General features: G+C 56.8%; 5 protein-coding genes across 6 annotated transcripts; all 5 read right to left on the reverse strand.

Moving 5' to 3' along the window:
• Nucleotides 1-514: 514 nt before the first annotated feature.
• ABB37_07553 (hypothetical protein) lies at nucleotides 515-6,506 on the reverse strand (the record flags this gene model as incomplete). The annotated part of the gene is made up of 1 exon (XM_015806237.1): nucleotides 515-6,506. The coding sequence occupies exon 1, from the start codon at nucleotides 5,726-5,728 to the stop codon at nucleotides 515-517; it is 5,214 nt and encodes a 1,737-aa protein (XP_015655159.1). The 5' UTR covers nucleotides 5,729-6,506.
• Nucleotides 6,507-8,218: 1,712 nt separating this feature from the next.
• On the reverse strand, nucleotides 8,219-13,968 carry ABB37_07554 (putative CYC2-like cyclin putativeG1 cyclin CycE4; the record flags this gene model as incomplete). Its single annotated transcript, XM_015806238.1, has 1 exon — nucleotides 8,219-13,968. Exon 1 carries the CDS (start codon nucleotides 11,855-11,857, stop codon nucleotides 8,219-8,221), a length of 3,639 nt encoding a protein of 1,212 aa, XP_015655160.1. The 5' UTR covers nucleotides 11,858-13,968.
• Nucleotides 13,969-15,841: 1,873 nt separating this feature from the next.
• On the reverse strand, nucleotides 15,842-17,466 carry ABB37_07555 (methylthioribose kinase; the record flags this gene model as incomplete). The annotated part of the gene is made up of 1 exon (XM_015806239.1): nucleotides 15,842-17,466. The coding sequence occupies exon 1, from the start codon at nucleotides 17,297-17,299 to the stop codon at nucleotides 15,842-15,844; it is 1,458 nt and encodes a 485-aa protein (XP_015655161.1). The 5' UTR covers nucleotides 17,300-17,466.
• Nucleotides 17,467-18,243: 777 nt separating this feature from the next.
• On the reverse strand, nucleotides 18,244-19,945 carry ABB37_07556 (hypothetical protein; the record flags this gene model as incomplete). 2 transcript variants are annotated; one of them, XM_015806241.1, is made up of 1 exon in its annotated part: nucleotides 18,244-19,945. In XM_015806241.1, the coding sequence occupies exon 1, from the start codon at nucleotides 19,549-19,551 to the stop codon at nucleotides 18,244-18,246; it is 1,308 nt and encodes a 435-aa protein (XP_015655163.1). In that variant the 5' UTR covers nucleotides 19,552-19,945. The 2 variants fall into 2 exon arrangements, with proteins under 2 accessions (XP_015655163.1, XP_015655162.1); XM_015806240.1 differs by having other exon boundaries at nucleotides 18,244-19,752.
• A 345-nt stretch (nucleotides 19,946-20,290) lies between these two features.
• Nucleotides 20,291-21,602, reverse strand: ABB37_07557 (hypothetical protein; the record flags this gene model as incomplete). Its single annotated transcript, XM_015806242.1, has 1 exon — nucleotides 20,291-21,602. Exon 1 carries the CDS (start codon nucleotides 21,479-21,481, stop codon nucleotides 20,291-20,293), a length of 1,191 nt encoding a protein of 396 aa, XP_015655164.1. The 5' UTR covers nucleotides 21,482-21,602.
• Between the last annotated feature and the right edge of the window lie 896 nt (nucleotides 21,603-22,498).

The raw sequence follows: 22,498 nt of genomic DNA on the forward strand, positions 1-22,498 counted from the left end.
CTCGAGCAAAATTTGAATCCAGCGCACGATGAGGTGATTCTCTGTGTGCAACGTTCTCTTTTTGGCGTACATGAAACAGCGCCCTGGATGCACTATGCCGCAATGAAGCACGCACAGATCTGGATGCCGCTCCATCACAGAGGCTAAAACGTGCATCGCAACTCTGTTGACGCTAGCACGAAAGAAAAGAAAAGAATGGAGGATAAAGAGAAAGGATGTTATGCTTCTACGGGAAACGGCTTCACAGTTCCAAAAGAAAAAAGAACGCAATCACCGCATTGTTCAAAAAGGAGGGGGTGGGGGAGTAGGCTGTGAAGGCAAGCAAAAGCACACAAAACGAGACACCGAAATACTTTCACAGCAGAACTCCAGGTAAGAGTAAAATATATATCCGCCACCGCAACTCCACAGCACCAACAATGAAACTGCGGCAATAACACCCGCAACAGAAGAAAAGAAGAACTAGGCAACATCACCACCCCAAAGAAGAAAATGTCGCTGCTGTAGACGTCCGTTAAGCCGCTTGCCGTTTCGCCGTCACAGACGGCGTGCGTTGCGGACGCACCGCGTAACGATCCGGACCGCCAGCCCCATTCGCATCCACAGGAGCACCAGCACCAGCGTTGTTTTTGCTGCCTTGCGCGTTCGCCGCCGCTGACACAGGCCGACCCTCACGAGCCGCACGCAAGGCTGAAATCGCATCCGCCGCATTTGGTGCCGCCGTCGCATTGGCAGTGATTTTTGATGGCGATGCCGGGTTGAACTCCCGCTTCACTTCGTGTGGCGCGTCGCTCCGTGACACAGGGCGCGCCCTCACCGCAGAAGACTGGGTACCTCCATTCGTGCTCGCAGGTCCCCGCCCACCGCCAGTGGACGCCCAATCATTCCCTGCCGTTGCGCTGACTCCTTGCGCCGCCGCCGATGCTGTGGGCCCGCTCTTTTGCGGTGAGTCAGCCGCTGCTGCGGAAGCAGAAGGAGCCGGCGGAGAAGACCCAGCAAGCGGTGCCCGTGCCGCTCGCGGCGAGCGTGGCGCTGGCCCACACGGCGTGCTGCGCATCGGTCGTGTTGCCGGCATCTCCGCCGGCGGTGGCGCCAGCGCGGCGGCGATAACGGCTGGCTGTGTTGACTGCAGCCGCATCATCACTTCGCCTGTCAGCTGAAAGTTGATGTAGTTCGTCCCGTCCATAATCAGCCGGTGCAGGGACAGAAAGTGCACGACGTTGGCGGCCAGCTGCACCACCGCACCCGTCATGCGCGACGCAGACCCGGTAGAGTTGGAGGAGGCGCTGAGGCTGGAGGTGCTCAGCATGAGAGACGAAGTCGCTCCTTTTGGTGATGGGGCGGAGGCGGAGGACTGCGCAGAGGGCTCCCTTTCCGGCGTTGCGGAAGGACGATGACTGCTACGGCTCTCTGCACGGCTGCCGTAACGCGCAGCTCCGTTGTGCGCCTCTGTGGCGCCCGTGGAGCTTTCTGCGCGCGACGGAGATGTCGTGGAGTGCGGCGGGACAGGGCTCTCACCGCCTTCCTCGAGCGACGCGTCAGACAGGTGGCCGTGGTGGTCGCTGTCGAGTCGGACAACGTCGTTGATCGCCGTCGCCACGTGCTCTTCTGTCGGTGTTGCGTCGACGCGTTGCTTCGCTGCGTGACATTCGAGCACGGAGGCCAGGTACAACCTCATGCCGCGAATCCAGTCCCGCAGCACCTCACGCACGAGGAAGAGCTGACGATCCAGCCGATTAGAAACAAAGCTTGTCACCAGAATGGCATTCTTGCGGTTGTGGATAACAGACTCGACGGAGTTTTCGATGATGACGATGCGATGCATGTGGCGGCCCAGGCGGCGCAGTTCCTTCGTGTAGTAGGAGTCCCGGTACCAGCGCACATCGCGGTAGATGGCCTCGTCGAAGATGGCGTTCTGCGGGTCGAGCCGGCGCACCGCACGACGCGCCAGACTCTCCTCGCTCGCCGTCCACAACACCAGCTCGAGGCGAAGGGGGCTTGTCTCCTTTCCCGTAGCTGGCCGTGCCTCGCCGGTGCTGCTGCCGACGTTGTCGATGTTGTAGTCGCCGCTCTCCTGTCGCTGAGCCACACGCGGGCGGTAGAGCGGCGTCATGCCCAACTTGAGCATCGCCTGGTTGTAGAGGCGGTTGGTGGCGTGCTGGCCACGCGCGCGGGTGTCAATAAATTTATAGCGCGGCGACGGGGCAAGACTGCGCAGGGTGTGCAGGAGAAGCTGTGCACCCGGTCGCAGCACCGTCCCGCCGAGACCGCGGTTATTGCAGAGCGTCTCATCGAGGTCGAAGACAACCGTGATGGTGTTGGCGGCTTCCTCCGGCGAGAGGAGGGCTGGCAGGAGGAGCTCCGTGGTAGCAGCCTTGTCGCTTTGCGGGCTCGTGGTCTCAACAGAGTGGGTGAGGGTGCCGCCATGACGCGGCACGGTGCGCCGTGGGTGCTCTGTCGGCGTCCCGACACAGTTATTCGCACCCACACCACCACTCAGCGCGCTTTCGGGAAGCATCCGACGGCGCCGCTCTGTGCCATCCGCCGCCGCCGCAGTGGCCGTAGGGGTCGCCTCACTGTTCACAGCCGTCTTTGAGGGGCAACGGGCGAACTTTGCGCCACTGCGATGGTTCACGGCGCTACTGCTATTGTTGCTCTCCGCCGTTGACGTCCGGCAGCCTCGTGACGACGGTGACCGCGGAGGTGTCTGCGAAGCCGCAGGTGGCACAGAAGATTGTGATAACGACGACGGAGCATTCTTGCGGTCTGGCTCATTGGCACTCGCTACGTCACTTCTGGCCGACGAGCCCGCTCGCTGCCACCGGCTGGTCTCCCGCGGCTTCTCTGACGTCTCTGCAGATGCGGATGCTACGTCGGGCACCACACCGCTGCGCCGCGGCGCTGAAGGCGTCGTGGACACATCATCGCGTAGGGGCGGCTTGCTTGTTGCTGCCTTGGTCTTCTCCACAGCGGCCGACGACGCTTTTGGAAGCTCTGCGGCAACGGCATCTTCGCTGTGAAGAACTGGCGTGGGCTCGTCCGCCACCTCTCCTACCGACTGCGACTCCTCTTGTCTGTCCCGCCCTTCGACCGCCTCCTCCTGTTCCTCCATTTCCGCCTCCGAACTGCAGGACCGGAGGACCTCCTCGGCCTCGGCGGGGTCCATATCTGGGTCAATGAAGCTCAACTCGCGCCTTAGCGTGTTGGGGGAGTCGAGCAATTCCACGTTCTCGGGGTGGCGCTCTTTCGTAATGGTGCGCAGCAACTCCAATTCCCGCTGTTGCTCCCGCTCGATGCGATGACGCAGGCGAGGGGTGATCGGGGCGTGGCCCGTGGTGTCGGTGGCCCGCGAGAGCCGGGCCTGCGCGCCGCCGTCGTCGTCGTCGCCCTCCTCCTCCCCCTCCTCCACATCCCCCACGTCCACCTTGTCAGAAACGAGAAACGGGTTGCACTGTTCGTCCTCGTCGTCCGTCGCAACCGCCCGACTGCCCGCCAAGTCCGCAGCCTTGCTGCTCCGCACCGCCGCCGCGGCCCGCCGATGGCTCCGCAGCATCTCCGCCTCTGCTTCCTCGTCTTCCTCGGCTTTCTGTGCCGCCTCCACGCATTGGGCCGCCGCCTCTTCACGCTGCCGCAGCTCCAGCAGATCCGCCAACAGGGCGGCGACGTTCTCCGCCGCAGGGGTGTGGGAACGCTCGCTGACGGAATGGGCACGGCGGTTGGACGGGTTGCGGGAGGTGCTCGGCGCCACCAGCGTCGGGGCGGAATGCGCCGTGGTGCTCTGTTCCTTCACCTCGACGTCGGCGTCCATCTCGAGGACCTTGGCCAGGTGGTCGGACAACACTCCCTCATCTATTCCAGCACCCGGGGTGGCACCGGCGGCGGTTGTGGTGGTAGTTGCGTTGACCGTTTCAGCAGAGGTTGTGTCGAGCACGCCAAACGTGGCGATCGTCATGAGCCGACTAAGACTGAGGCGCGAGGTACTTCTGGTATCGAGCTTGTCCTCCGCTGCTGTCGTCGCCGCGGGTGGCGCCGCAGACAGTCCTGCTCTGTCGGTGCGGCCTAAGTCATCGAATGAGAGGGGTGTCACGGCGCGACCACCAATCTTCTTTTCTTCCGCTGTCTTCCTCGTGGAAGCCAACGGCGGAGGGGCGCAGGGGGAGGTGCTGCGCCGGCCCGTGTCCCCCGTGCCGCTCCGCCGTGTAGCAGGCACGCTTGCCGCGGGAGCCGACGGCGACGTCCTCACTGCTGGCGCACCGATGGTGTGACGGCTCGTTGCCGCCGTGGCGGGAATCTCGTGCACGATGGGCGAGTCCTCCTGCGGCACCACGGTGGGACGAGTCGGTGGCGGCAGGGAGTGCATCTCCACCTTCGCTCTCGCAGCGGCACTCTCCGCTTTTGGCGAGTGCACGGGCGTTGAAAGCGCCGAACTCGCCGCCGTGGATGACGCGCGTCGGCGGCCTGACGCCATCTCTGACGATCGTGGTGAGCCGTGCGAGGAGCGGGATGCACTGCGCCCTCTTTGCGCCTCGTGTGCGCCGACCGGCGTCGACAGTGACAACAGCGTAGAGGAGGTGATGTCTGGCACGGAGGTGTTAAGTGCCTCAGCGGGGGTGTGCCCCGACATGGAAGCCGATGTGCTCGCCGTGCTGCATGGCTGCTGCGACGACTTTGGCGACTGGGACGGGTCTCGCAGTTCGCTTTGCGATGCATCGGCCACAGGCTGTGCTTTTCGTCGGACGGTGCCGATGGTGGGCGCCGGGTCCGCTACTCGGTGCACTGATGCCACAGGAGGGGCAGCGCCGGCCGCAGCAGCGGAGGCGTCTTCCCGTTCGCGGCCTCGTGGGGCGTCCGTGTTTTCTCCCACGGAAGTGTTGCCGCTGCGATCATCACTGGCACCTGTCTTCTTTCGCCCTGTCAACGCGCCTGTTGGACGAGAGCTGCTCTTCATCTGCGCTGCCCCGGGCTCGATCGGGCTAGCGGCGCCGCGTCGAATGCTGCCGTCGCGCGGGAGCGTCTTCTGTGACTCCGTATCACAACAGCTGACGGGCTTGCTGCCTCCTCGTGCAGAGGGAAGGCGCTGAAGCCGCCCTGATTCCACCGCTGCAGTGGTGTGCGTAGCGATGCCCGCGCGAGGCGCCACACCGTCTTCGCTCTCGTTGCTGTCGGATGACGGCAGATGCGCTCGGCTGCTCACCGTTGACTGAGCAAAGCGTGGACCCTGGGTACGCCCTCTCGCCACCGCCGACGTCGTTGTCCGCGGTTTCTGCACGCCTGGTGTGAGGGTGGCGGTGGAGGAGCTGTAGGCCGGACTCGCAGCCCGTGGCGTGCTGATGCACTGCGTGGAAAGGTTTGTCGAGATGGGTGTGGTGCTCGGTGTAACGTTGCTGCTGCCCACCGCTCTAGTCGACGTACCCGCCGTGGCTGTTCGTGTGTAGGTGCCGGCTCTGCGTGTGGGAGTAGCGGTACGCGTCAGTCGCATGGTAGCAGCAGCAGCTGCTGCTGCAGTGGTGGTGGTGATGCTACCGGCCAGCAGGGGAGACGTGGTGGTAGATGACGATGTCGAAGGTGTGCCGACGTGCCGCGGCACTCCCTCGCGCCAACTAAGTCCAGGTGGCGTGTTAATTTTCTTGGAGGCCAGCGCAGCTCGCGTCTTTGGCTGGTTGGAGTTGAGGAGCGTTGGGCCGTCACTCGTCGTACTCTCACGCCGGAATGTTGAACTGGTCCGCATCGTGTCCCTCGCGGATGTGAAGGAGGGACAAGGAAAAAGAGAAGGAAAAGGCACGCTGCAGAGCGGTGCTTGACGAGAGTAAAATACAAGCAGAAAAACACGAAGATTGAATCAGAGAAAACAAAATGATGGAGACAATACGCCTGCTCTGTTTCAAGCAGCGCCAATCGCCTAGAGGGGGAGGGGGGGAGGCAAATGAATAACACGGCCGATATATACAATTGAGGTAAAAGCACAAAGACGAGGGCGGAGATGGACGTCTCCTGAGCAGAGCAACACGCAATGAAACAGCACTATGACTCTACAACAACAAAATACATATGAATGAAAAAAGAAATGCTTCTACGCAAATGAGCCAACAGCTGCTCAACGATCACGAAAATCTTTAAAAAAAAAAGAGGGGAGAGAGAGAGAGAAGGAGTTTCGACTACTCGACAAGAGCGCGATGCTCACGGTGGCTTCTCCTCACTTACATACACACACACACACACCAGGAAGAGCTTTCGTAGACTCCCGCAGTCAGTTTAACACCCTCCGAGGGCTGTTCAGCAAAAATACAAATGGCTAATGGGGCTAATGAAACTAACAGAGTAGCGACGCTAGAAAAAGAAAAGGCGGCAGGTCAACGTGGGTTAACACTGAGCTTTAGAGAATGGAGAAAGCCTTTTACTTTTTCTACCAATCTCATACATGGTACAATGAATTCTTTCGGTTTGCTTTCATAAATCCCCCTTATTTGTGATTGCTGGGCTAAACAAATATTTCGCCCCGTCGCCTCTTTGCTTTCCCGTGCGGACTCGGCGGCAGAGGTGTGAAATACGCGTATTGAGTGGAAGCCGGCATGAGAAGACAAAGTTGAAGGTCAAGCAATGAAGTTGAGACACGATGTTTTCGCCTTGGCGGGAATAGAGAGCATCAAACAGAACAGCACTACTTCCCCTTTCTTGCATAGGACATCGAAGACGCTAGACAATCGCAACGACGACGACACAACGCTTCAATTGTTGGTGACCGTGTTGACCAGGATACCAGTCCGTGGTTGGCCGCTTGCTGTTAACTTTTTCGGAGTTCGAAAGTTAAACTCGAGGGTAAACGTTAGAGTAATAGAGAAAGAAAAGAAATACACCCTTTTGAGGTGGCAGTCGTCAATCGCGATATTCAACAGAAGATGAAAGCAAAACAAGAAAGAAAGACAGCATAAGCGAACACACAAACGCGCACATGCAAGATACCAAGGTGCTGAAAGAAAAAGAAAGAGTGCACCAACAGGAATCCCAACAGGAGGACAAAGGAGAATGAAGAAAACTCCTTCAATGTTCGAACGGCAATGATAGCCGAAACAGTTGTGCATTTGACTTCACACCCACTACCTTTCATCGCTGTCGTCAAAGAGACTACAAATGAGGGTAAAAAGGATTTTTAGAAAGCATAATGGCGTTGCTCAAAGTCGTCCAACACTACTACGGTTGTTGGAATAACGTCTTGCTTTCAAAAAAAAAAAAAACAGTGAATATAAAGAAGGGCTCAGGAGTCTTTCCCACTAGCACACTTTGCAGCCAACCAAACAAAAAACAGTTCTCCACGATCACCCCCAACAGGACGCTCGACCAACAACCGGCTCCTCGTTATCTTCCCAGTGTGACCATTTGGGCGTATTTCTTTTTTGCATGAGGAGGAAAGCACAAAGAGCAAGAAACCACTACTTGTTTTGTTCTCTCACGTAATGGCCTCTCTTAGAAAGAAAAAAGAAAAACCTTGAACGTAACTGGGGTGCTTTGAAACTGCACACGCAGATGCCAAGCATATTGATAAAACTCTAATACATGTGCTAGCGTGAAAGACGGCATCGCTTATCGCAGATGACTCCTACCTTTGCGCACCAGAGAGAAAAAAAAAAGAAAGAAAAGAAAACAATTCCTCTCGTACAGTAAAAACAAATGGGAAGAGAATTGAAACGAACGCAGAAAGAGAGAAAGAGAGAAAGAGTCGCGTACGAATTCCCTAGCCTTTATATATATATATATATATATATATATATGTTTTTTCCCCACTTCGCACGCGTCCTCCACAGCAAAGAATCCCGTGTGTACACCTCCAACGAACGGAGGAATGCGTATCGTATGTGGTCTCCGTGCAACGCAATACAGAGTTAGTATGTACAAAACAAGAGGAGAAGTAAGAGGGAAACAGCAGCGACAGAGAAAGGAGTTGCTCCACACGCATGGGCCCCTTCACAAAGCTCGCAATACAATCTCAGCTGTTTTACATCTTCGGTTAGAACTGATGCGAGTGGTAAAAGAAAAAAAAAGAAACTCATGCAGTAACAGTAAAAAAAGGAATTCATCTATGCTGACGGATTCGTTGAGGTATTGAGGGAGAACGATATATATATTTGCCTGTCCAACCTCGATCAAAGCAGAAGCCCCAGCTGAGGTGATGAAAAACAATAATAATAAATAATAAAAATTCGAGATATACATCGATGCAAGCTCACAGAGACGGTGGGGAGTGGGTAAGAGGTGGGCGACAGCGCTGAAAGTACTCGTCCTCCGCCTCCGCCTCGTACCAGCCCTCCTCAGCTTCACCGTCCGCATAGTAGTACTCGCCTTCCTCGTCCTCGTAGCCCTCCTCATCGTCGTAGGCGTAGTAGTAGCCGTCCTCACCGTAGTAACCGTACTCGTCCTCCTCGTCGTACTCCCTTTCCTCGTAGTAGTAGCCGTACGCTTCCTCTGCACCACCGTCTGACCCTGCCTGCGCGTACGTGTTTGTGGAATCATGCGGATCGGCGTGCTTCACAGCTGGGTGACGCGCCCCCGGGCTGCGCGTCTCGTCGTGGCTGCTGCTCTGTCCAGACGACGCAGCGCGGTGCCACCGGCCGTGATGGACAGGGCTGCTAAGAGGCTGCGATGACGGCGCAACGGCGGTGAGCTCTGCCGGCGCCGGCTTGCGGCGGGTGCTGCTCCTGCTGTTGTGGTTGCCACTGACCTTGTCCACGCCGTACGTGTGCGACGCCCGATACGGGGCGTTGCTGCTGCAGTCATGTAGGCCAGTAGCTGCTCGCATGCCGGCCTGACCTCCACGACCGGCTGTGTTGTGCAGCGCGCCTTCGTTGACCACGGTACGCGACTGCGGTCTCTTGAGTTCTTCTGGCGCCTTTGCAGGTGCCAAGACGTTCAGCTGACCTCGCACGAGCGATGCGGTGACGCCGAGAACATCGCGGACCTGCTGGACCATTCCAAACGGACCCCAGCGAGTGCTGCCGCTGGCATTCGTTGTAGTGCTGATAGCTGTCGTGTTGGGCGCGGTGGTGGAAGTCAGGCTGTGACCAGCAGCAACAGCACCCATCGCCGACATCGTCCCTTCCGAGGCAGTGGTGCCGCCTGTGCAACGCGACGCACCGTGCTGCTCCGCCGTGGAGGGCTGCCGCTTGGCATAGGCAGTGGCCGACGCGTGTGTCGTCTGCGCAGAGCGAGAAAACCCGTTGGACCGGCTGCTGCCAGCAGCTGTGCCAGCAAAGGCGTTCGTCAGGAACGGTGCCGTCGCCAGCTGCGAATTCGACGCATCTGCGCCGAAGAGGCCGTGGCCGGCGGCGGCGGCGGCGGTTGCAGAATTTGGGTTCTGCCGCTGCGCGTAGTGGCTGGCGTACCCCTGACCGCCTCCCTGCGATTGCTTGAAGAACCCGACCGGGGAGTTGGGCTCCATCGGAGGCGGGCGCGGCGGATTCGTTGGGCTGGCGCCGAGGCAACTCAGCTGACGAACGGAGCGCGGGCTGGGCGGCTCCCGCTTGCCGTGCACGACGCTGAAGAGCCGCGCCCGCAGCGGTGGCGGACACGCCGGCAGCATGCCGTGCACGGGCGACGGCGGCACCCCCGTTGCACGGAGGCACGACACGGAGGTGCTGACGCTGCCAGCAACGCTGACACCGCTCAGGGTGCTGCGCGCGGCCTCCAACAAACTCGGTGGCATCGCAACAAAACTGCCAGGGCTGCAGACGCTCGGACTGCCAAACTCGCACAGCGGAAAAACGGCTGAAGGGGCTTCCGCGACTCCGGTCGAGTGACACAACGGCGCGACATCGGCGGACGCGTCCTTCGAGCTGAGCGCCGTGCTGCTTTCGAGGCGCATGGGTGGGAAGGCCCTCGACGCCGGAATGGAAAGAGGAGAGGTGATAGCGGCGACACCGGCGGCCGTGTCGTCGGCGGAGGAGTCCCTCTTTTCCACCGACTCCGCGGGTGCCCCACTGAACTGAGACGACGAGGCTGGGGAAAACGTGCCCGAGCTTGCCGAGGCAAGAGCTGTGCTGTGGCTCTCTACTCCACGCACAAAGTACGACTGCAGCGGCGTCATCAAGTCACGGCGCGTGGCGAGGGTCTCCATCCAGCTGAGCCACTGCTCCACCTCTGCCTCCTTCAGCAGCAGGTCAAAGTCGATCAGGTACAGAAAGTCCAACTCCAACTTCGTCATCTCACTTCGCGGAATGCCAGAGGAGGTGGCGAAGTGCGCGTTGAGGCGAGCCGAGCTGTGCTCATCGTACACCTTGGCCGCCACAAGAATCGCTGTTGTCGTCAGGCGGTACCAGTTGGCGTGTGTAATGCTCAACAGCTCTGAGGCGCACTGCACCGTGACACGTGCCAGGTAGGCGAGGGCTGCGATGAAGACCATCGGCGCCATCTTTCCGTGGTGCCGGCCCAGTGCGGCGAGCAGCGCCGGCACCGTTTCGTCTGTCGCGTTCTCCTTTTCGAGCTCTGCGTGACGCGCCTGACCAGCGGCACTGAAGAAGAAGCTGCGGGACGGCGGCGCAGGGGCCGACGGCGGCGGTGGGAAGGCGCGGGTGGGAGGGCAGAGGCCCCCGCTGAGCTCCCGCGTGTGCAGTCCGTGCGTGTTTTGGGCCGCGTTCGGAAAGCACGGCGGGTAGGCCGGCGCATTGGAGCCGGCAGCCGTCGTGCTGAACAGCGACGCGTGCCCCGCAACGGGGGACACTCCGCTGCTGCGTGGGGAGTCAAAGGACAGAGTGCTGGTGGCAAGGTCGTGGTTGCTGTCACCGCGAATAAACTCGCGTTGGCTGTCACGCCACGCGGCCGGCGCGTTGGCCACCCGTTGCGCGCACTCGCCCATCAATTCTTCCAGCGCCACCTCGTAAAAGACGGCAAAGCGCTCCATGGAGAACGCATCGGTGCACGTCTTCGTAGGGGAGGCAGCAGCACTGGCAGAGTCGGCCGTCGCGGTGCCGGCGGTGCGCCGAGAGAGTGAGGACGTCGACAAGCAGCTGCCAACGAGGGAGTGAGGCCGACTGTAGAGCTGCCGCACACCCATCGGGTCCTCACCGGCAACGACGCGGGAGGCGACACCTGCAGCGTTGTGATCCACGACCCCGCTCAACACTTTTCGAGCAGCGGGGGTATACGCGGCAGGCGGAGGAGCGGTCGCACGCGAGGTGGCGGTGTCGGCAATGGCCTGCATCGCCTGTGCAGTGAAGGAAGCCGGTTTTGTTCCAGCAGCTACTGCTGCTGCCGCCTTGCAAAGAGAAGGAGCTTCGCCTTTTGTGTTCACGTTCGCGGCAGCAACCCTTTTGCTTTCGCTAAGGAGCACTTCCACACCCGTCCCAGCAGCAGCAGCAGCAGGGGCAGAAGCAGCAGGGGCAACAGGAAAGGACCGCAGACTCCACTCCGTTGGCCGTGTCGTGGCTGCCAGCGATGAGTCCAGCGCAAACGCGTCAGCGCAGCTCGAAGGCGGCGACACGGCCTCCCCACACCCGTTGCCTATCGTAGTAAAGCCATCCGTATCGTTGTCATCGTCGCAGCAGTCATCACGGTCGTCGGCGGCGGCCGCCGCCTTCGCGTATTTTGAGCTCGGAAGGTTCGTCGTCACTACTGACGCTGGGGCCGCCTTGCTGGCAATTTCCTTTGAGTTTAGAGCGACGTCGAGGTGCTGGTGAGGAGACGAGCCAGGGGGTTCGATGCTCGTCGTTGCTTCGGTAGCGCATTTGGAGTCTGCGCTGACAGCAGGTGCTGCGTGCGCATGCGTATCCGCCTCGTGACGGCGCACGTCGCTCTTCATTTGAGCTGATGTCCTCTCTAGCGAGGAGCGCCGTTGATGCTGATCCTCCCTGCTGACGATTCTGTTGCTCATTGTGCTTTCCGAAAGATCGAAAGTCGTTTCTTCGCCGCTTTCATAACACGGGAATCACACAGAACGAAAAAACAAGAGCACAGTTGAGAAATCCAAGAAAACTCACTAGTTCTCCTGTGGATTAAAAAATGAAATCGTCGCTGTGAGGCAGCGTGCGCGCAGCCGTTGTATTTAACTATGTGTAGATGTACTCCTTCCAAAGGAGTTGGCCGAAAGAACGTGCAAGGAAGTACAAAGAACAACGAAAGGAGAAAAATAATTTTTTTTAATCGAAAGCAAAAGGATATTTCCGCGGAGTCGTCAGCACGCCCATACACACCACTTTTGACTCGTTTGGTGTTGCTTACTTCCTACTCCTCTCCGACAGATGTGTGTTACTAAGACAGTCTACTACTTTTCCTTTTCAACACTCAAAAGAAAAAATCTTTGATTTAGCAAATACAAAAAAAGAAGAAGATGATAAGGTTTAAAGAGCCGCCTTGATGTGCTTCTTGTTGTTCTTTCCGTGTCTGGTGTTAACGGTCAGCAACGTGCACACGAGCTACGCATATAAAAGGAGCCAACGGGGGGTATAAAGCGGTTGGGAGAACAGCAAGGTGAGACGCAATGGAAAAGATAAAAAGAAAACGTCAATTTCACAAAACGAGGGAAAGCGAGAAGTTAGAAAAAAAAACAGAGAAAGAAAACAAATCAAACAGCCGGAGTACACAGAAGTTACTCGCTTTTAGAAGAAAACAACAACGAGAGAAATCAGTCTATTTCGTTACAATTCCTTTTTTCCCTTTCTCACGCCCGACTTCACCCTCCGTCACAGAAAAGGGAGGCGAATGGGAAGGAAACCGCTTTTGGTGTCAGAAAGAAATATATATATATATATTATGGATGAAAGCGCACAGGGAAGTGAAGGAGCCCTGCACAGGAATCCAACAAGATGAGGGGGAAAAAATGCGCCGTACGCTAAACAAACAACAGTAGCGGGAAGAAGGAGGAAAACAGAAAGAACTAGAAGAGTTGGCAATCAACAATTTGCGTATAGAACATATTGCGCGGCACGGTCTTCTCTTTTCCTTTTCCTTTTTGTAGCGGGAACTGCTGAAACGACGGCTAAATGCAGTCGAAGCTGGCAGCAGACGGATGCTGAAAAAAGAAAAAGCAGATCTTATATATGGATGTTTGCTAGATAAAACCGTGTCTCTCCACGTACACTTTTAGGGTTGCACGCACGCACTCGAATACGCAGACGCAGACGTACACCAGAATTTCACAAGAGCTGTTCCTTGCCGTTTTTGTTCCTCCCAGACGACCTGCTTTGTGTCAAGCGCTGCGCGTTTTGTGTGTGTGTGTGCGTGTGTTTATGCGCGCTTGTATTTGCGTGTGTGAGATGATCGAGAAAATCCGCAAGAAGAACAGAGGAAAGCAAAGGCAGGAAAAACAAAAGCAATTAGTCGTATATAGGTAGATAGAGAAATACAGATGGAGCTGTTATTATAAAACGACGAAAACAGTAGTACGTCAAGTTATCGGGGAGAATAAAAGACGCAAAAAGAAAGAGGTAAAACAACAAAACAAAATGTGCTGCGGTGTAGCGCACGTTTGCACCTTTCTTCTCTCCACACGTGTGCTTGTGTGGTTCAGTGTGAAGAGAGAAGAAAGATGAAATCGGGGAACACGGTTCAGCAACGTTAGAAAAACAAACAAAAAGGACGAACGTGTTCAGGAAATAAACTATTACGCTTCGCCACAGAGCTAAAAAGGAAAGAAAAAAAGAAAGGGTGCCGTCAGGCTGCAATTAACGAGAACGATGCGCAGTGAGAAAGCGACCCGCTGCTTCAAAGGACGTCGCTCCGTGGGTGTCACGCTCTCTGCGTGCGTCTCTCTTTCGTTGATTGTCCTGACAGGCTGCTAACCGTGAGCTACCTTAGTCAACTTACTGCAATTTTGTATTTTTCTAGTTGCGTTGCATCCGTCGTGTGGACAAGGAGGAGGGCAGCGGTCTAGTTTGTTGTTATATTTTTTATTCTCTCCCCCTTCGCCGTCCCCTTTGTGGAAGACACTTCCTTCACCGGTCGGTCAACTAGCCCTTTTTTGCCTTTCCTCGCCTGAGATGCACCTTCGAAACGCAACGCCGACCACGAAGAGGGGAAACGTAAGGAATGAGGAGGTATCGAGAAGAAGGGAAAGGAAAGACAAGTACGAGGAAAATAGAAGGAAAAGGAAGAAGATAAGTAAGAAGCGGTGTCGTGTATTTGAAACACGATCAGCGTCTACCGCGACCGCAACAAGCAGCGTACTCCTGTTTTATTGAAAGTGCTTCTGCAGTCAATCAAAGGAAATTTAAATAAAAGCCAAAGGTGAAACCTTTAACAGAGAATCATCGTTCACAATCTGGTGTGGCGGAAGAATAAGAATAGCTGCTGAAAACTCAGTGGTTCTCGCGTAAGTTCTTTCTTTTTTCACTTTATGCGCATTGGCTCAAGAACGGCGTCGTAAAGTACGCGGACGTCAAAAACATTATTTGTCAATCAAAGAGAGAAAGAACCACTAACCGCAGAAGACAGTACTTTGTTGCTTTCCCGCACTCACGCACGCAAACGAAGCACTTCATCGGCTGCTGTTGATGTTCTTGCTCCGGGCCCAGCCACCGCCACTCCCAACCAGCAGCCATTACTGCCTGCTGACCGTTTGTGTGCGCGCATCAGTTCAGCCTGCGACAAAGCAGAGAACCCGAAAATAGCTGCCGCTGCCGCCGTGCATATTTATAGAGATGCGCAGCAAAATGTGCTGGAATGAAGAAAAGAGAAACGAAGAAAGCGATGAACCGCACGGGTGCTTGCCCGATCTCCCTCGTGAAAACGCATATCAGTAAAAGGAAAGCATATCGGTCCATACCGCTTCAAGAAAAAAAGAAAAAGAGAGAAGCTTTAATGATAATAATATTAGTAACGGAGGGGTAGAACGCGGAAAGGCGCAGTTGACCACAAACCACAAAGAAACGTGAAGAAAAAAGGAAAAGGTCTGCACCGCATAAAAACTGAGGAGAGAGGGATGTGCGCGTGCTCTTCTCTCCTGTGTTGAAAAGAGAGAAGATAAAAAAGAGATTAGCACCAAGCCTGAAGTCGAGTGCCCCGTTACCGGAGACTCGGCAGAGCAACACAAGCACGGCCGTCGTTCGCATCCTAGGTATTGGTCCGCAGCACATCACGCAACAACGCGTAGGAACACACATACACACAAATAAAAACTTGTATTGTCAAATAGTGTTTGTTTTTTTCTCTCCTCCTACCGAAGTCGAGAGAAGAAGAATAATAGTAATAATAATAATGAAGAACGCCACAACACTTGATCCTTCCGTTAGCGTTGACAAGATAAACGAATATTGGAGAGAGAGAAGATGCGCGGCGCTGCAGAAGAACGTTTCCGCTGTGAAGGGTGTTTGCTTGGTGCGGCGGCTAAGAATTACCTCTAACCACACATACACACACACACATGCACGCGTCACCGTATTCGTTGCAAGCGGCAGCTACACGCTGCTAAACAGAGCGTTCGAGGTCTCTGTGAATAAACAGATAATAAACAAGAAGAAAAGCTTAGACGTTTCAGTGCAGCACCAGTACGGTGAAGCGCACAAAGTCTTTTGAGGAAAACAGTAAAAGGAGAATTATCTGTGCCGCGCACACACGCACGCAGCACATCTGGTGATAGGAGAGCAAAAAAAAAAGCTAAAAGCATGTATAATGAAATATGAAGACGAATTTCCGTAATATGAAGGATCAAAGCGAAGCAACGTACTTCTCGCCCAATGCGGTGCTGTTCAATCAGCCGGCGACAGTCAACGCTGAGAAGATGCTGCGCAACGGCCAGGTTTATTTATCGCTAAACTCAACAGTGGTCTGGTAAAAGAAGAAGACGCTGACGGATACTCGTGATTTGGGTGTCTTCTATTGGGCGTAGAAAGCGGCAAACTTTAAACTGCCACCCGCCTCTTTACTGAGCTGCCTTGTAGCGACCGCTCTCTGCCAGCTGCACCAGTTCACCCACGTTCTTCAAGGAGGCGGCGTACTTCACCAGGTAGGCGCCGAGGCGCAGCACGTCCTCCTTCGCTGCCAGCCGCTGCCCGTCGGACTGAATCGAGTCCAGGTCCGCCACATGTGCGAGACCCACGGTGCGCCGGATCATCTCGCTGCCTGCAAAACCCACCGCGTCTGCCCAGACCTGCTGCAGCAGCTCCTCCTCGTACCCAGGGAACGCGAAGGCGGCGTCGCGGGTCTCGCTCGCCGCGAGCTGCGTGAAGGTGGCGTGGAAGGCGCTGCAGAAGCTGTGCAGGCTGTGCAAGAGCAGCTGCGGTGTCGACGGGACTGCGGTGCTCAGATCGGCCGCCACACGCGGCTCCGCCTTGTCAGAGGCCAGCTCTGTCGACGAGTCCGCCGCTTCCGTATGCAGGCGTTGCTCCTGCAAAGCAGGCAAGGCAATGTAGTTGATCAGCAGATTTCCCATGACGGTGCCGAGGTCGAAGCCCATCGGCCCGTAGAAGCCGAACTCCGCATCGATGACCTTAACGCGGTGGGCGTCAACAAAAACGCTGCCGCTGTGCAAATCACCGTGCAGGTGGGCCTCGGGGCAGTTCATGAAGCGGTGATTCAGCTGGGCCGAGCGCACCCGTAGCAGCGTGTCTCGCCGCAGCAGCGACGCCACCAGTGCCTCGAGCGCCGGCTCGTAGTTGTTGCGGGGGTGGGCGAGGAAGGGGTCGGTGAAGAAGAGGTCCTCGGTGATGCCACACATGTCAGCGTTCGTGAACTCCTGCACGGCCGCCTTCTTACTCTCGCAGTCTTGGGCCAGGTCGGAGGTATAGAAGAAGACGCGACCGAGGTAGCGGCCGAGCCGTGGGCACACGTGATCGAGGTGGTGGCCTCGCACCAGCTCGCGGCGCCAAATAACGCAGTCCGATAAATCCTCCACGACGGTGGCGGCCATCGACGAGTTGTGGAACAGAACGTGCTCGACCACCGCCGGTGCAAAGCGGTAGTGCGAGCGCAGCGTGTCTGCCTCGAGTCGGTTGCGGTCCAACGTCAGCGGCCACGACTCGCCGACGCAGCGGACGTACGGCAGCGACTGCTTCAGCACGGCTCGGCACACCCCGTGGACGTTCAGCAGGCGGAAGACTAAATTTAGGTTTCCGTCGCCCACTTCCTCAGCGGCGACGACCTCGCCGTGCTCCAGGCGAACTTCGCCGTGCAGGGGCAGCCACTCCTCCAGTGTCCTCTCGACGTAGTCGATCACGGTGGTCGTGTCGAGGGTAACGTACGCGTCCTGCACGTTGGAGACGCTGCTGAAGGCCGCCGCCTTCGTGTGGGAGCTGATGTAGTTGACGGAGTTGTCGTGAGCGGTGGAGTTCGACCTGCTCGAGGCAGAATCCGTTGTGCCTTCGACCTCGATGAGTGACATTTTTTCTCGCTATCGCCACCCCGCGGGAAGAGAGATGTAAGGCTGAGTGAGGCTGCTGCAGCGATGACTTTTATATGCGTATGAATAACCTCGCTTGATAGATGCGGCGGTCCTTGTATCGTATCTTTCCTTTGTATGTACACGTGTGTGGCGCGAGACGCGAAGGCTTGACGAAGGCCCGAACACAAAAAGTTCCGTTTTCAAGCGACAGAAAAAGGAGATGCAAATTGTTCGATGCAGGAAAGAAGAAGGGGGAATAATTTTTGAAGGTGCGTTCGAACCGCGGAAGTTGTCTCAGCCACTCACTGCCACGGTGTTTCGTTGACAGGATCACACACGAAACAAAACAAACAAGCGAGAAGAGCGATCGATAGGAAGAACTATGCCAACTCTTCTAGGTCCTATATGCGTGCTTTAATTCGCGTGGCATCAAGCGTTTGAGAGCTGCCGCTGACAAATCGGGAAGGTGTAAGCACGAAAGAGAATTCCTCCATCACACGACGCGCTACTCTCGCGATGAGTGCACCTCTCTCTTCCGCTTTCTTTGCTGATAGCCGCCTACTGCCGCTGGTCAACTTATCGCGCAATAATCTTCTTTCTGTTTTTTTGCTCTGCATCCACCATCAACTAATGAATAGACACATACATCGCAACTATGCAATGAAAACCTCTGTGGCGTAGTGAAAAGAGAAAAAAGACCGAAAAGGTATAAACGCTCAAAAGACGCCAAACAAGCGCCGATACGTACATACATACACCCTCGCGAGGATAGAGGCCGCAAAGGCCTGTCATTTTCCACTTTTCTCCTCTCTTTGTTACGGCAAAGAAATATTCCTTTGCTGCAACGACCAACACCAAACAAACACGAAAACCATCCTCTTCGCACCCGCGCAGCGTAATAGCTCTCAATATTATACAACGCAACTTCACAGCAGATGTGTCTCTCAGTTCACCGCCTTCGAAGGGGCGCGCGTGGACGGACCCGCGGCGGAGTTCATTGAGCTAGAGGCGCGCGTCACTGACGGCGACGCTGACTCCGCAGAAACACGTGCGACGACCTCCTCACCCCCTTGGCTAGCTCCCATGGCCGCCTCGAGCTTGAGGAGGCGGTCGACCAGCATCTTGTTCGTGCCTTCGAGCGCGTCCATGCGCTGCAGAAGTTGCTGGGACACGGCGGCCTGCTCCTCGATACGATGCATTAGGCGCTCTAGCATGGGGTGCATAAAGTGACTCACCCGCGAGCCCGACCGTGCCGGACCGCCGCCCACGCCGGTCTCCGTCTGCGGGTGGTGCACCACCGCGACGGTGCCGTACTGCTGCGACTGCCGCTGCGTGGCGAAGCTGTGATGCAACGCCAGGCTTGAAGACGAGCTTCCTAAAAGGTTGTTGTCAAACACACCGGAGGACTGCAGGTGCGCGTCCGAGGTGGTGTCCGCGAAGTACTCCGCCATTTCCGGGGTGCTTACCCCCGTCTCCTCCACCCGCACTGCGACACCGTCCACCACGGCGTGCACGTGCCTATCTGCATCGTTGTCGAGGGCACTCAAATCGCGCAGTGAGGTGGCGACGGAGGGGCGCCGAGCCGTCTGCCGCGGCGTATTGGTGAGCGACGAGCACGCCGAGGGCAGCTGCGGGCTGGTGGTGCGCACCGTCTCCTCCACCGGCTCCCCTCGCAGGGCCAACGTGGGCAGCGGGCTGCGGTTGCTCCCCATGCTGCCGTGGCGGTGGCGCTGAATGGAGGATGGTGTCGCACGGCTCTGCTGGTACATCTCCGTCGTCTCCGCCGCTGTCTCCGCTTCCTTGTCCTCCTCGTGAAGGACGACGTGCGGGGAGACGGACTTTGCCATGAGAGAGGCGTGACGGCGCACCCGGGTGGCGACGTCGGAGCGCGCCGCCGCCGCGTTGGGCATCATCGGCTCGAGTCCTGCGGACTGCGCGCAGATGCTGCCCCCCGCACGGCCGTGCACCACCGGGTAGTGCAGCTCGTCTCCGCTCCGTGTCACCACGCTAATCAAATTGTCGCCTCGAGGCGAGCAGCTGACACGGCGCTCCCGCGCCGCAACTTCGTACTGACCAGAGGAGACGATACTGGATACTGAACCATGGTGCTCGGGGATGACGGGACCGGAGAAGACCTCCGTCGACGATGTCTGGCCGGGAGTTGTGGATTGTGAGTTTGCCGTATTGCGTGGACGGCCCTCCGAGCCATCCAGGGGGAACACGTACACCGGGTCGTTGAATAACTCCGCCATTTTTCCTTCGGTCTTCTCTATCGGTTTATCTAGTTGTTTTCTATCGTTCATCAAACAAAAAAACAGTCGGCGTATTTGCTGCTGCTGCGTTTGGACGTTGAATGCTCACCCGGAGTCGTTGGGCAGCGTGTGTGGAACGACGCGCAATGTATGTCGACTATTTATCCAACGCACACAAGCGCAGAAGTGAATCCGATGGTCTAGCGCGCACAGCACACGGCAAAGGCCGTAAAACAAAGTGAAAGGAGGGAGAAAGGAAGCGAATCGAAAGTTCAAGCGTTTGAAGATAACAAAGAAAAGGCTTTAAAGCAAATCTTACATACCTAGCCGACGTCAAATGAGAAATGAGTAGAGAAAGGGAAAATAACTCGAGAAACGATAGAGCAGAGGCAGCTGATCAGGATGCAGCCGAATAAGTGGAGAGCAACGGGGAAGAGGGGAAACAAGAAGAAAATGAATACCGGGCGATACACAGAGAGAGGTGAAAAGGCAACGCATCGACCTTTCAAGTCATGATCATGGAACTAAAGAGATTGCCTCGTGCGTTGCTGCTCTTGCTGTGTTCCTGCATGAAGAGCGCTGTGACTGAAGCAACACTCATGTACCATGCATGTGCATCACAAAGCCCTTTCTTTTTTCCTTCTACAGTTTAAACAGCATGTTTCAAGTTTTCTTTTTTCGGGCACGTCCCTGTCACTTCGACAGGGACATGAAGTAGGCAATCTCCTCTCCACGTCATTCACTTCAGGGAACAGAACAACGCGGACGCGATGCGGTCATCGCAGCGGCGCGCACACGCCTGCACCGTGGCATCCGTGCCGGTGCGTCGCCGTCTTGCCTCGCGGGTGTCGTACACGAGACGCGCGTGTGCGAGTACGGCGCTGTGCTCTTCCCTCTCTGCGTCCACGACAGACGGCTGACTTTGCTCGTTTGTCGCCACCGAGGACACTGCCGATGCGCTACTTCGCAAGGCGTCTTCTGGTTGCGCGTACGACGAAGACGACGTCGGTGCTGCCGAGGGCGCTGCAGCGGCGCCAACGAGGTCCTGCAGTTCCGCCAACGTCGGAGGGGCAACACGAGTGGGGTCCGAGGAAAGATCAGAAGAATCGTTTTCCGCCGCCCTGACGGCCGAAGAAACTTCATGCTGTTTTGCTACGTTGCCCTCTCTGTCGTTCTTCTCTTCCCGCAGCGGCGCCTTCATAATTTGATCGTAATAATCACCCGCAGCTGCTTTTGCGGGTACGATCGTCGATGCGTGTCTTCGATGCTCCAGCTGTCGCAAATACGCTGAAAGCGGGTCGCTGTCGTCCTCTTCTTGTGCGTCTTCGCTGTCCGCATTCCCCCTTTGGGCCAGCTGATCGTCCGTGTCCGTCCGGTGCGCTCCTTTCGCAACAGGGCGAATGTTGCGCTGCAGCATAGCTTTGTAGGAGGCGGTCACGAACACGCCCACCTCCAGGTCCGTCTGTGCGAGCGCATTACCTTCGCCGTTCTCGTCTTCTGCCCTGCGCTGTTGCTGCAGACGTCGCAGCAGCGTCTTTTCCTTCTCCTCACGACGCAGGTTCATGGCGGCTGCGATCGAGCTCCCAAACTTGCTCGTCTCGCCGGGTGTTGACGAGGCGGGTGGAGGTCCCATCAACGCACTGCGCCACGGCGCCGTTCCTCGGCCGCCGAACAGACGCCCCGCTTCGTCCGCCTCCACCATGCGACGGCGCTGCTCCAACACCGTAAGTGGCGCACCGCCACCACCACCACTATTATTATTGTACTTGTTGTTGCCGTTGACAGGGACGTCAAAAGAAGAGGCCGCAGCGCCTGCAGAGCGCGACAACGGGACCGGTGGGGCCCGCAGCGGCAGCGTCCCTTCATCCACGTCGGAGGAGGAGGCCGAGTTGGAGGGAGAGAGACTGCCGTCATCGTCAAAGAGAGACATCGCATTGATGAGAGGGGTGACGGTGTGGCTTACTGGCCTTCGCTACTTGTTTTCTTTGTATTGGTGATCCGGCGAGTGTAGCAGCGGTGGGGCTGGGTTCGACTATGACGTGGGCTCTCTCTGTGACATGAAGCGACAGAGACAGCCGAAGGAGAGAGCTCGAGGGATGGAAAAAGATGATTGAGGAACTCGACAAATAGGATAAACCGCTTTCTAACAGCAAACATATACACTCAAGCGATACAGAACACAAAGAAGTTGCACTCACAGTACCGCCGATAGAAAACATTTTCATCATTCCCCCGAGGCAGTCAACATACCACTTCTTCATACTCCACGCTATTGCTCAGCGCAATCAAAGCCGGAGATGCGCGGAAAGAGGGGGGGGGGACAGCGTGCAGCCCGCCCTACGTGAGCACCGCTCTTCCATCATTACAGGAAAGCACCTTGAATAGGCCGGCAGCTCTAGGTGTTGCGAGATGGGGCTGTACCTACGAGTGTGAGGAGTCACGCCCCACTGACAACACCGCGTTCGCGTGCAAAACAGGTGAGCAGAGCAGCCACAGCACACTGCACAGGCAGAGCAACAAGCGCCGATGCAGAAGCAGCGACAGGGGGCCACACACTCAGAGGATATGTAATAAAAGTAGAATGTGCGTCACGATGGGTCTGAAACACGGACCATATCAGCTTCATCAACGTGTGCCCGCGCGTGCTACACACAGCACGGCGCCAACGTACCAGACCAGTCAGCATAGCAAGCCCTCCCCGCGTGCGCGCGTGCCCTCCACCATCCTTGCCGTTCAGCACCGCTCGGCATCACACGCAGAAGCGTCAGTTGGTTAATTCTGCTCTTGTGGAAGAGGAGAGAAGCGCACTTCACGCATCATTAGCGGCGGGAGGCGCAGAGCAGCACGACACGCGGGGGGAGCAAGCGGCGGCACTGAGCCAGCAGCAGCAATCGAAGCCGCCTCAACCGCCACGGGGAAACGCGGCAGAGGCCGGCAGCTCTAGGTG

Source organism: Leptomonas pyrrhocoris (assembly GCF_001293395.1).
Source record: "Leptomonas pyrrhocoris isolate H10 chromosome Unknown, whole genome shotgun sequence".
NCBI lineage: Eukaryota > Euglenozoa > Kinetoplastea > Trypanosomatida > Trypanosomatidae > Leptomonas > Leptomonas pyrrhocoris.